This window comes from Lepidochelys kempii, chromosome 5 (genome assembly GCF_965140265.1).
Source record: "Lepidochelys kempii isolate rLepKem1 chromosome 5, rLepKem1.hap2, whole genome shotgun sequence".
Lineage (NCBI taxonomy): Eukaryota > Metazoa > Chordata > Testudines > Cheloniidae > Lepidochelys > Lepidochelys kempii.
In genome coordinates, this window is record NC_133260.1 from 109569615 (window position 1) to 109583884 (window position 14270).

Below are 14270 nucleotides of genomic sequence, written 5' to 3' on the forward strand. Positions count from 1 at the left end.
AAATTCCTGTCAGCCTTTTAACATTCATACGAGCCTTATCTAGACTAAGAAAATAGTTCATGTCTGAAAACACATTGGCTAACAATGTTTTTTCACCTAGTGCAGGCACAGCTCACTACCTTTAAAACGTTAGTTGGTTCACCCCAAACACATAAACAGTGTTTAAAATAGTGTTAGCTAAGATATTCAGACATATCCTATTTTCCTAGTCTACACAAGGCCCCAGAAATATACGAACTCACTAAATTTGTTGAACCTGATTCTCCGCTCCATTACAACAGCTTTATACCACTGAGGTCAGTGGAGTTGCACTAGCCTAAAACTGATCCCTGGGGATGGGTGGGGTCAAGATGAAATTCCTCTCTATGATACAGATTTGCAGAACTGGACCTTTCCTTTCGTACATTTCTCTAAATATTCAATAAAAGCAACTTAAGGAAAAAGGACACTGGACCTGATGGACAGTTGGTCAGTATTCCTATGTTCCAAGGTAAAGCTCATAGAAAGACACTAGTGTTCTCCAGGAGACAGTCATACTTAACATTTTGTATACTTGCCTATCCAAAAGGGCTTCCTGCCACTGAAGTCCCACAGCCACTGCATGTGTTGTTTAGTGACCACACTTGCTAGACTTCCAAGGTATCTAGGTTCAAAAAGAGAGGACGGAATAATCAGAACGATACAGAGTGAGACATCTTTCTACTTGACTTTTCTATAATGAGTGTTTATTCTACCATAAGACACATATTACAATTTCGCATGAAAACTGATGTTTGGATCAAAGAATACCCTGTACACAGGTTTATTTTTAAACCTCATGTCCACTGGACAGATTGTGTAGTCACTAATCAATTACTTAAAGGTAATAGATATTATATACTCATATGTAATATTTTAAACCCAAATGTTAATTATTTCACAAGAAATTCTTTAACATGGGTTTAAAAGTACATGCTGTTTTTTTGGTAGGTGTATTGTTTTGCAAACAAGAGTTGTTTATTTGTAACTGTAAGCTAAGGTCCATCTACCCCACAAATACAACCATGTCGAGGGATCTGGTCATATTATGGCTCCATTTTGTAATGCAAACTCTCAAACCATGTCCCCGGAACTATGCTAAAGCCTTGGATAAATAAAGGTAAAATTTCATTTACACTTCAAAATGGAACTGTGTTATAACTGGATCGGGGACAACTGGAGTATAAACAGATAGATTCCTGACACAGTTGAAACTGTAGTGTAGATCAGGCTTAAATGTTTTCAATAAAGTCCTAGCAGAAATTTTAAAGACTTATTTGATTTACAGCATCTTCCACTTAATTCAATTAGCAGTTGAGCTGGGTCTCTGCTTACATATGTTCTAAACCTTTGAACCAAATCATTTAATTTAACAGCAGTATAATCCTTTGATTGGTTCATGAAAATTCAGTAAAACTAAATCACTGGCACTAGAAAGTTGCTTCACCAAGTGCTACAAACCTGGGATATGCACCCTAGTGATCATAGCAATAATGAGATCAACCTCTTATTTCAATCCAAATAATAGAAACACCTGATTGCAGCCAGAAGAAAGACTGGTGTGGCTATAATAAAATCTAATCTCAAGAGAGGTCCCTTCCAAATACTGATTTAAAAATCATGCTTGTATGAAAAGACATTTCTAATCATTACATGTAGTCACAGCTCTAGACACACTCTAAGAAAATGAGAACAGTTCTGAAAGTGCGTGTATGATAATAGCATTAACCTACGTCCGGGCTCCAGACAGGCAGGAAATGACAATATAAAGGTATTTATGGAGCTAACTGTAATTCTAACTAAACCCTAATTAAAAAGTCTCTACTGAAAAGGACATACTACTTTATTTAAAATACACACAACACTCATTGTGGTGCCAAATATGTCCATTTACATTTTTTTCTGTGTGCTTTAAAATCTATACCATGCATTCAAAAGCATCCAGCACCTCAGAGCAATCAGTCCCAACTAAGCAAACATTTCAGCTAAATGGTGCCTGCCAAGGGTGTTCACAGCAATACGCAAGGCATTCAGGAGCTAAACTCTCTCCTTTATGCTTTCTACAGGGCAGCTCTATACCAAACTAAAACTGCCCAATAGCCAGTTTAACCAGGTACGAGAAGGATCCCTACAGCATAGGGGGATCCTTGGGTGGTGCAGAGCAGCTGCAACAGATCCTAAATCACATACCCTATGGCCAGCAGAGGAGGAATGGTTGGGGCAACTCCATACCCGGCTAGCACAGGCGGTCATATCTCATTTGGGGCCATTAGCACCAATACTAGTTCACACAGCCAGACACACAGCTGGCCCAAGATCAAGGGAGTGCCAAAGGCACTGAGCAGCTCTCAGACATAGCTTTAGACCTTTTATTAATTTTTTATATTATGGTAGCGCCTAGGAAACCCAGTCACAGACCAGGACCCAGTTGTGTTAAGTGCTGTACAAAGACAGCAAAAAGATGATCCCTGCCCTGAAGAGCAGCAATCTGAGTTCTGAGCTCTGGCTGTTAGTTTTATTTAAACACTAACACATGGAGATTCCAGGTCAATGGAAGAGAGGCCCTGATTTTCCTGTATAAGCCAGACCCTTTGTGTCACTCAGGCAGTGCAAAGTGCATGGCCATAAATGGCCCCCAGAAAATTCCCCTTATGCGGGGGAACTCCCTAGTGGCCTAAATCAGAAGGAGGGGGCTCCCATGCAAGCAGAGCTCTGCTACACTGCTCCTCAACTGATGCAATGTCCGCGAGGGCATAAACTGGAACAGCATCCTAGGCTGCTCTAACCACTGTTGGGTCTGGGCCAGTGCAGAATCAGGGAACTGTAAAGGAGCTCTCCTCCCCTCATGCCAAGAGGAGCTTGGAGGCAGGGGAGAATTGAGCCGAGAGAACCAGATTCATAAACAGTTCTTTGACAAGTGTTGAAAACACTTCTGTTACTCAAATGGAAGGTTTCCTTTCCACTGAGCAACCTTGTTTGTTGTGTGTTAAACATTCTCCAGTAACCCTTCATTGTCATGTCTGCATTGTCTGTCTGAGAACAATACCCTGCAATTAGTGTGGCAGAAATGATGCAAGTTTGGTGGGGCAATTAGCTGTTTTTATATCACGCCATCATGACACAGAACAAATCTGTTTCAAGGGAAGCATTTTATTATGAAATGTCATGACTTGTCACTGTTGAGGGGCTGAACAAACAGGTTCATATGTCATCCAGTGTGCAGATTCTAATGGGCGAGTGTCATGTTTATGTCAAAACCCAACGCTGAAACACGAACCCTGTCACTTTGTAGCTAAACCCCAAATCTGAATGTCTTCAGGTTCATTACTCCCTAATGGTCAGTCCTGTCAGAATGAAGATATGGACAATCCTACGCACTGTAAAAGTATTAATGTACCATATTGTGCCTTAGGATCTGTATTTATGGCTCCTAAGTGGAATCCAAATGTGGCCCAGTATTTTCAGCTGAGACTGCTGCTATTAATTTGTCTACACTGTCTCCAGTTACAAATGGGAGGTATCTGGTGCAAGGATGTTTTCAGAAAGGGTCATTAATTCAGCAACTAACTCCCCATCCTGAGGTGTGGTTGACATACAATTTTTGTACCAGTATAAACACTACATTTTTTAGTGGTGTGATTTTTTTATCATTAGAGTTATACCAGTACAACTGCTGGTATGGATACTGGCACAATTTTGCCAATCTAACTGCATCCATATTAACCCCATCAGTATAGTTAAACCAGTACAACTTGTGTGTTTAGACAAGGCCTGAGTGTGTTGCTCTTCCAGGGACTCTGCAAGGCGTATTTATCTAGCCAAGTTTGGGTTTTCAACCTTTTTTCATTTGGGGACCCATAAAATTTTTTGAATGGAGGTGCAGACCCCTTTGGAAATCTTAGACATAGTCTGTGGACCCCCAGGGTTCTGCAGACCACAGGTTGAAAACCACTGGGGTAGAAGATACAAGGTACATATTTTTTTTCTTTAAAGGGAATTAACCTTAGTTGGAGTCTTACTGCCATTGAGCCGGCAACATTGTAGCTTAACTTTGTTTTAAAAATTGTATATCCACCAACACTGTTTCTTATAAAATTGGAAAAAAAGTAAATAATGCAGAGTAGTTTTCCCAGATGGAAACCTGGTAGTGAAATGATGTTTTACAGTGTTCTGAAACTGGCTGTTTCATCCGTAAATTCCTTACTGATCTAACATCACCTGTAAAATAATGAGGAGCTAGGCATGCATTACTTTGGGAATGAAACGGCTGATCTGTTCCAGGAACAGAAATAAGAGAATAGAAAAATAAAACCATTTATTAACTCATCTTCCAATCAGCACTTCAAAATGAATTAAACATCGTCTGAGACTGGGACCTGCACATCTGTAAGCCATTTGCAGTAGAGGGGGAAGGAGCTCTCATTTAACATGAAAAAGCCTCCTCAAACTGAAGTATCCAGCTTTAATTAAATTATCACGGCTCATGAGAGATTGGTTTGCTTGTTAGTTAGCTGATATACTTTGACTCTTCCTTGTGGTGTTCCATACCATCACTTAACCTCATTCAATTTTCATATTACACACAACTTTCCAGCGGGAAAGGAGTCTCTGCAGCTACTGACACACACAAGGTGGACTTCCCAGAGAAAAGAGGTCTGACTAATGTAATTTAGGGAGGGTTCGCTCCCAGTTAGTTGAATGTGAAAGGGGTTTCAGAGAGAAGATAATCAGGATCTGCTGGCCTGACAGCTTTGTTCGGGATGTTGTCTGGAGGAGGACAGGAAAAGGATCATTATATGGCTCATATTACTCACCAGGCAAAACAAAGTCATAATGAATGCAAGAGCATGTTGTTGCCAATATAAATAGAACCAGGGGAAAACTGCCTCAAACAGCAGAGAGATCAGGAGAGGGAGCAAAGCTCTTTCTGGCCTTCCCAGCATGGCAGCAGTAGGGTTGGGCAGGTTCTTCCCCACCCCTCCCCTTCACTTGCAGGTAGGGAGGAAGTACACTGCATTGCCAACCTCACGCTTTCAAAAGATCACCAACCAGATCTATTGAAATAATGAAATTAACAAAAATGAGGTTTCTTTTATTTGCCTCTGGTTTCTGAAACTTTTAGGGCATAGGTGTTGACTTTTCATTTTGCCGGTGGGTGCCCCATCCCAGCTCAGCCCCTTTCCCCAAGGCCCTGCCCTCACTCTGCCCCACTCCACCTCTTCCTGCCCCCACTCTGTCCCCTCCCCTTAGGTCCTCTTCCCTGAGCATCTCCTGCCCACTGCTCACTCCTTTCTGCCCCCTCCTGCCTTGGAGGCAAAGTGTGTGTGTTTGGGGGGGCTCAGCCTCCCCCCAATGGCAATTTTCAGCATATTTATACACTTCTTTCATATTCTGTTATTGAATGTGTGTCTATCATTGGCATCTTAACAATGTAACCCTTATTAAAATAGTAATGAAATATATCATTACATTATCATGAATTACAGTATATTAAAATCATTACACTCAGCTACAAGCTGTCTTCACTAACATCCCAGTTTAAAGACAGTATGTTCGCTCTTGGCTTCACACCTGCTTAGGGCCTGTTTGGGAGCTGAGGCCACTGATGGCTGTGGGAAGAAGGTGGATGGGAGGGACAAGCAGTGGGGAGTCTTTCCCCTCTTTCTTCGCTCTCCCTGTCCCTTTCCCTTTCTCTTGTTTCTTCTCTAAGTCCTTGCTCCCATTCCTGATGTTTCCCCTTTCTTGCTTCCCACCCATGTACCTTTTCCCATCTCTGTCTGCTTTCCCATCTCTCTCTGCCTGCTCCTGGTGGCTCTGTCTGGTGCCTGCTCCCACCCACACACTTAAAGTGGCAGAGGGGGTTCCCCCTCCTTGGGTGGGAAGGTGCCTAGTGGTTAAGGCACAGGCGTCGGGCTCAGGTGTTCTGGGTTTGATTCTCTGCTCTGCAACAGAGATTATCATGCACATTGTGTAAAGAGTTGTCACTTTGGATGGGCTATCACCAGCAGGAGAGTGAATTTGTGTGGGGGGGTGGAGGGTGAGAAAACCTGGATTTGTGCTGGAAATGGCCCAACCTGATGATCACTTTAGATAAGCTATTACCAGCAGGACAGTGGGGTGGGAGGAGGTATTGTTTCATATTCTCTGTGTATATATAAAGTCTGCTGCAGTTTCCACGGTATGCATCCGATGAAGTGAGCTGTAGCTCACGAAAGCTTATGCTCAAATAAATTGGTTAGTCTCTAAGGTGCCACAAGTACTCCTTTTCTTTTTGCTCTGCAACAGACTCCCTGCTTAGCCTTGGGAAAGTCACTTCACCTGTGTGTGCCCTAGATCCCACCTGCCAAATGGGGCCAATACTGACCCTGCCTCCTAGGCTAAATCCATTCATGGCTGTGTGATGATGGGGGAAATGGAGATACCAATGTGGGTAGATTTGGGCTGAATTTCTCCACAGCCGGAGAGTGAGGGCCAGCTTCAAGGGGGGGACGGGAGAGAGAGTGGGTCAGGCCAGCTCCACACAGAGGGGGGTCGGGGCTTCGGCCCTGCAGCTTCTGCCACTAGGGCAGCTGGGGCTCCCGAGCCGGGGACTTCAGCCCCACATGTTCTGCCAGGGTCCAGAGCTTCTCCTCCCTTTCCCCATGCCCCTCCCCCCCAGTGTAGCTCTTGCCAGGGTCCTGGGCTTCTCCTCCCCCTTCCCCCCAAGCGTGGTCTCTGCCAGTGTCCGGGGCTTCTCCTCCCTCCCCTCTCCCACAGCACGGGGCCGGGGCTTCTCCCCCCAACCCCCAGCATGGCTCCTGCCGGGGGCCGGGGCTTCTCCTCCCTTCCCCTCCCCTCAATGTGGCTCCTGCTCAGCCTTCTCCTCCCTCCCCCGCAGCGTGGCTCCTGCCGGGGTCCAGAGCTTCTCCTCCTCCTAATCCACCACTGCACCCACCCCCAGCCTAGCTGGGCTCCTTTGGGTCACCTGATGCCTGCTGTGGCTGGAGTGGAGCCTGACTGGCAGGGAGCAACCATACACCAGACACCATGGCCATCAGCCCAAGAGCTGTGGGGTGGCCCTAGGTGAGCAGGGGCTGGCTGTGCTCCTGCTGATAGTCCAGCACTCCTGCCCACACCTAACCCTGGGGCTTTTTTTTTTTTTTTATGAGACTCACTCAGCCCCTGCCAGAGCAGGGAGGTGGGAAACAGCTGATCTGAACCTGCCCGCCAGACAGCTGATCGCAGCTGCATGCAGGCTACCTATAGGAAACAGCTCATCTGCCAAGGCACCCGCAAAACAGTTGATCCCTGGCTGCCAACAGCTGGTCATCCCAGTGGGTGCTGAGCACCCCCTATTTTTTTTCCGTGGGTGCTCCAGCTCCGGAGCACCCAGGGAGTCGGCGCCTATGCTTTAGGGTGCACTTGGGTTGCACTTTTCCAACTTTTCTCTACAGCCAGGGGGGATGGGGGGGAAGGGGGTCTAACAACTTGCTTTTTAAAAATGGAAGCTGAGACTCTGACATAATCACTTGGGTCCAGGAGCTGGAACTTTAAGACCACCACTATGAGATTCATGATAAAAATCACCAGAGTTGGCCAGACTAGGTGATATTTGAGCAAGGATAGGTTAATTGGTCTGGATGATATGAGAACTAAGACCTAACCTTTGCCAATTATCCAGAGCAGACTCAAACTGTCATGAAGGACTGGAATCAATTAAGAAGTACTTTATTCTCCATGCTCCCACTGCTGCCCTCATTGCTCAAAACATGTTTCAATCCAGTCCCCATTAATCTCTTTTTCACCTCTGGCTCCTCTCTGTTGCAACCTTTATTTTACAGAATAGTTGCAGGGCCCAGATGAGTATGTGCTAGGCCCAATCCGCTTTCAATTTTTATGCAGTCTACCACTCTCCACAATTTGTTACTCTCCAGCAGGGCTGCAGGGCTGCCAGAGTGGTCTGGAGTATTGCTCTGGCACCTGAAATCTAGGATGGAGCTTTGCATTGACACTTGAGAAAGCTATGCTCTGGCAGCTCTGCTTAGGCATTTTCAAAGCCTCAGGGTAGATCTGCATTGCAAGGGGAAGGTGTGATTTGCAGCGGAGGTAAACTGACTTATGCTAGCTCAGCTTGAGCTAGCATGCTAAAATAGCTGCGTGGATGTTGTGGCATGGGTGGTGCCTCGGGCTAGCCAGCCTAGTTCAGACCCGGGGGTCAGATGGGCTTTGACTCGGGGGGGCTAGCCCAAACCGCTGCCCATGCTGCAAAATCCACACTGCTAAATTCAAGTGAGGGCCATAGACCTTCCCCTTCCCACTCCTTCACCCCCACAAAACCTCAGAATTGGGAAGCAACCTCAGAGGCCATTGCCCACATCAAGGGATATAGGCTTATAGGACTTTAAGATCAGAAAGGACCATCATGATCATCTAGTCTGACCTCCTGTACATTGCAGGCCACAGAACCTTATCTACCCATTCCTGTAATAGACCCTTTAACCTCTGGCTGAGTTACTGAAGTCCTCAAATTGTGATTTAAAGACTTAAAGTTACAGAGAATCCACCATTTATACTAGTTTAAACCTGTAAGTGTCCCATATTCCATACTGCAGAGATACCCTCTCCCTGCACTGGGTATCTGTCAATCTGACCTAGGGGAAAATTTCTTCCCAACCCCCAATATGCCAGTCAGTTAGATCAGGAGTCGGCAACCTTTGAGAAGTGGTGTGCCAAGTCTTCATTAATTTAAGGTTTTGCATGCCAGTAATAAATTTCACATTTACAGGGGCTGGCTGACAGAACCCCAGACTGGCAGCAGGCTGAGGGACTGGCGGACGGAACCCCAGACCGGCAGCGCGGTTGGAAGACGGAACCCCAGACCGGCAGCGGGATGAGCGGGGCCAGGACCCCAGCTGGCAGCAGAGTGCCACTAAAAATCAGCTCGCGTGCTGCCTTTGGCACGTGTGCCACAGGTTACCGACCCCTGAGTTAGACCCTAAGCATGAAGGAGATAGCTCCAGTAATATGAATGAAACAGGATGGGAGCAGAGGATAGAAGAGAGGGAGTAAAGGAAGGGGCTACGGAGCTGGAGAAGCAGATGGAAATAGGGTGGGTCATTCCCTAAGAAGAGTTATTCTGGAACCCTCTGGCTGCTGCTGCTGCTTGCTGCTGCTGCTGCTGCTGCCGCCATTACCGCCCCAGTGCAGCAGTCCCAGGAGCAGCAACATTTGCACAGCCCCAGAGCCAAGTGTGGGGGAAGCAGCAGAAGGAGATGGGGACAGAGACATGTTCTGGCCCCTGTTCCACTCAGCTGCAGAGTCTGTCAGGGGCTCCAGCAGTTCTGGCCCCATACTCCTCCTGCTGTGCTGGCTCTTGTGCTGGGAGGTCTCTATGCCTGCAGCCTGCTCCCTGCCTTTCCCCAGGTCAGGGACTGTGGGACAGGGGTCCCAACACCAGGGCTGTACCCGCACCTGGGACACAACCAACCCCTAACCTGGCTCCTCCCCAGCCACCTCTCCTGGGGTGAGCCTGGTCCTAACCATCCCTCACTCCAGTCATTCCCTATACCTCCCCTCTCTGGTCAGCCAGTTGTAGCCCTCTGCCCCGCCCCATCCCATGTCAGTTCTGAGTCCCTGGCCCCTCCGCTGTCCTGTATTTTCACCTCGCCACAGCTGACTCCACAATTCTGCCACCATTATCCATGCCCCAAAGCTTCTTATCCAAGCTTGAATCAGCACTCAGAGGGCTGCTATGGACAGAAAAGGATCCTGGAGAACCCTAACTAGGGCTCTTGGAGAATGACCCAACACCTGTCTACTTCCCTAACTCCCTGGCCCCTTCCTTTATTCCCTCTTCTCCTCTCCTGTTTCAGTCAACCTCTGGGTTTTTTTTACTCACAAAACTGTGAGCCCAATTAATGTCCCTGGGATGCATAAGTAACTTAAGTCTCTGACTGTGCCCAGAAATACAATTTTTAGATGTTTAACTGAGTTAAGGCCCCCTTAAAGTAAGGCTGAAAAATGTAATCTCACCCTGTCTAATTAGGCATGCTCTGGTGCTTACAGGATAGAAAGATGCAGACACAGTAGGTGAAGGGAATAGAAAGGAAGGAAGAAATGCACCCACCATGCATATGCTTTGCTAGGCTCCAGCACTATAAAGTTGATCAGAACCGCACTGCTCTCCCAGATTCCATTCTACGGTAGAGAATGAACAAACTCGCCTCCCCAGAATTATGCTGAGCCTGTGCTATAAGCATTGCCAACCCCAAGCTTTCAAAAATCGTGAGTCAGCCCCCCATGCTCAAAAAAAGGGAAAAAAATCACAAAATTGTTTAGAAATTTCATGTCTTTTAAGCCATTTAATATTGGGTTCTCTTCATTTGCCTTCTAGTCTTGAAGACTGTATAGGCTCAAACTTTTCTCAGCAAGATGGAAGGTTAGAAATTTTGTGTTTAAATGCAAGCCAAAATTCCCATGTCTTCACATGACTCCAAGAACGAGTGCTTTAAACAAAAAAACGAACACCGAATATTGTGAGACACACAAATAAAATTGTAACAGCTGGCAACACTGTAAGCAGGAAAGTGGGGGGTCACAAGCTGGAGAGCGAAGTATGTGAGGAATTGAGTCTTCACTTCCCTCAACTCCCCATTCAGTGATGCTGTGGAGGAAAGTGTCACCACTGCAAACAAAGCATTGCAGGAATGGAAATCCTGAAGAAGGAGTGGGGGGTAAGCATCCAACACAAACATTTTGAGATTAACCTTTCTTGGGCTTTTATTTTTATATTAGTTCTTGGACTGGGCCAGAACCCTCAGTTGTGCAGCATCAATGGAATGGGGGTTAACAGAATCAACTGAGCATAGGAAGCAGCTCAGTGCAGGAGCAACACCCAACTACCAAACAAAATGATGAATCTGAAAAAGACTTACTGCTCCCGGCAAGCCCGAGCAGCTGTATTCCAAGTGACTTTCTGGTCTGTGATCAGGAAATAGCAGCTGCTGCCATGATGGCTCCATCCAGATGGGCATTTTTTCATGCTAACATCCTGAAATAAAAAGATTGCTCATTCTCAGAGTGACTTGTTAATAGCATCAGCCTTCTAAAGCGCTGCTTTAACATGCTTCGTCAGGATCAAAACAGACACAAACATTTGTTTATATTAATAAAACTGAAGGAGTTTTTTAAATTCAACATCAGTAACTTCAAAAGATAGACTGGGTGCAATATTCATCTAGTGGAGTAGGTATGTACAAGATCAAAGCAGTTACACTATATTCAGGGTTTAAATTCTCACAGAGTGTTTCCCAGAGCTCCCCATGCCTCCCGCATTCAGGGTTCCGGGATGCACCAGGGCTTGGAGCTTCAGCCCCGTGAGGTGTGCTGGGACATGGGGCTCCTCAGTGCACCAGGGTTCAGGGCTTTAGCCCTGTGGGGTGTGCCAGGGCTCGGGGTGTCTGCAGTGCATCAGGACTGACCTCCTGCACAACAGGCCATAGCATCTCACCCAGTAATTCCTGTATGAAGCCCAAAAACTTGTGGTTGAACTTGCATGTATATTTTAGACAGACATTCAGTGTTGATTTAAAGACTTCAGGTGACTAAGAATCCACCACAGCCCTTAGTAAACTGTTCCAGGGATTAATTACCCTCACTGTCATAAACATATAGCTAAGGGTAGCCTAGAATTCCTCCTTACCTGTAAGGGGTTAAGAAGCTCAAATAACCTGGTTGGAACCTGACCAAAAGGACCAATGGGGAAAGAAGATACTTTCAAATCTGGGGGGGGAGGGAAGCTTTGTTTGTGCTCTGTGTTGTGTGTTCTCTGGGGAAGCAGAGAAGCATCAGGTCAGAAAACTCCTTCTCCTAAAATCATCCTAAAATGAGTCTCAATATTGCAAAAAGAGTAAGTAAATAAGGCAAGGGCGCATTAGATTATCTTTTGTTTTTAGCTTGTGAATGTTCCCTATTCTTACAGGGAGGTTTATCCCTGTTTTTTGTAACTTTAAAGTTTTGCCTAGACAGGAATCCTCTGTGTTTTGAATCTGATTACCCTGTAAAGTTATCTTCCATCCTGATTTTACAGAGGTGCTTTTATTTTTTTTCTTTATAATAAAGTTCTGTTTTTTAAGAATCTGGTTTACCTATTTGGTTGTTATATTATTCTCAAGCCTCCCCAGGAAAGGTGAAGGGGCTTGGGGGGATATTTTAGGGAACAGAAACTCCAAGTGGTCCTTTTCCTGAATCTTTGTCTAACTCACTTGGTGGTGGCAGCATTACCCATCCAAGGACAAGGAAGGATTTGTGCCTTGGGGAAGTTTTTAGCCTAAGCTGGTAGAAATAAGCTTAGGGGGTCTTTCATGCGGGTCCCCACACCTGTACCCTAGAGTTCAGAGTGGGGAGAGAACCTTGACACTCACTAATAAAATTTAGACCTTATTCCCAGTTTGAGATAGTCTAACTTCAACTTCCAGCCACTGGACTTTATGTCTTTGTCGGCTAAATTAAAGAGCCCTCTGATATTGATTCCCTGTATGGACTTTACAGCCCATGAGCAAGTCAGCTCCCAACCTTCCCTTCAATATGCTAAATATATTGAGCCCCTTAAGTCTCGCCCTGTAAGGCATACTTTCCATGCCTCCAATAATTCTTGTTGCTCTTCTCTGATAGTATGTATTAGAGCAGCAGCCAGGATCTCCACTGTGCTAGGCACTGTACGTTATGGGTCTGCCTACACTGCAATTGAACACCAGCAGCTGACCCATGCCAGCTGACTCAGGCCCACAGGACTATACAGTCCTTCCCACAGGGGATTTTAGCTTTTTTTTAATAGAGGTTTTGTGTTTAGTTGATACATTCAGGCTTCATTTTGGATGAGTCCCATAGCTGAAGGGTCCCAGAGCTCAGGCTCCAGCCTGAGCCCAAACATCTACTCTGCAATTAAATATCCCCATAGCCCAAGCCCTGTGAGCCTGAATCAGCTGGCACAGGCCAGATGAAGGGGTTTAATTGCAGTGTAGACATACCCAAAGAGATTAAGAATCACTCCTTGTCCAAAAGAGTTTACAATCTAATTCAGACTGTGTGACTGATTCAAGATAGAATTAGTTGCCATTTCATACGGTGAAGAGTGACCAGTGGGGCCATCGAGTTTCCTCTGTGTTTTAGGTCCTGATTCTTTGGTGCGTCTGAGAAGTGCTCAGTGTACACATCAAAGGAGATGTGTACAAAGATGGCATTAAGGGTTTGTGTAGATGAACCATTAGTACGTAGCAGACCCTACAGCCAGGGAGTCCCTAGGGTCCGGTGAATTGGGGCTACCGCTCTGGGCCCCGTGTTTTGGAAGGCCGCGCCTTGGGCTGGCATGATTGGCCGGCGCACATGGGCAGGGTGTGAACTGCTGGCTGCGGGAGGCTAGCCCCCAGCCCTGCCCCTTCCACCCGAGGGAGTGCACGCCACCAGAAGGGAGAGCATACGATGGTGCCACTGCATCCTCCCCAACCCCAGAGCGCCGGGAGGGAGAGCGTGCAGCGGCACTGCTGTAGCCTCCCCAGTCCCGGGAAGGCAGGCGGCATGGCTCCAGCCCCCGGGAGCCCAGCCCAGCCAAAGTGGGGCCTTGGGGTGCGGCGTGTAGGCGGAGCCATGCTTGGCCGTTTCGGGAAGCACCACCTCCCCACCCCTGTCCAGTGCGGTTGGTTCCAGAACGGTATGTCTACGCTGGCAAGTTTCTGTGCCACAAGTGATACCATTTTTATTAAAACGCTGGAATTAAACTGCTGTTGCGTGCTCACACTGTGCTCCTTGTGATGCTGGACCGCAGCCACATTAGCAGCTCTTGCAACGGCGAAGAGAGCAGTGCATTGTGGTCGCTATCCCACAGTGGGACTGGCTGCAGGGTGCTTTGGGAAGGGTTTGCAATGCCTCATAGGGCAGGCACAGCATCACATGATGCAGGTTTCCCAATCCCATTGTTCCATGGGCATCCTACTACATGGTCAGCTGCTTTTCAACTGAAGCGGGGGGCGGGGAGGGCAGAGTGTGTGACAGGGAGTGTGTGTGTATGAAGTGGGGGAGCAACAGTGTTTTTTGGGGGACGAGAGTGTGTCAACATGCTGTCTTGTAAGTTCAGACAGCAGCAGGAAGCAACCAGTCCTGAGGCAGGGGGAGAGGGAAACCCTGACATCAGCCCCCACCTCCCTCCCTGGGCACGCTCACACACACATACACACATACACACACACACAGGCGCGCCTCTGTGTTCAACAACCCAA

The 14270-nt window shown here is 46.8% G+C and overlaps 1 protein-coding gene across 4 annotated transcripts in view; it reads right to left on the minus strand.

Annotated features, from left to right (window-relative positions):
* Nucleotides 1-14270, minus strand: part of FREM1 (FRAS1 related extracellular matrix 1) — a 102865-nt gene that overhangs the window by 3529 nt on the left and 85066 nt on the right. For all 4 annotated transcript variants that reach the window (XM_073345427.1, XM_073345426.1, XM_073345435.1 and 1 more), the window contains 2 exons: nt 10932-11047; nt 558-643 (listed from right to left, as the gene is read on the minus strand). In XM_073345427.1, coding sequence (XP_073201528.1) covers nt 558-643; nt 10932-11047 — 202 coding nt within the window. The remainder of the gene's footprint in view (nt 1-557; nt 644-10931; nt 11048-14270) is intronic.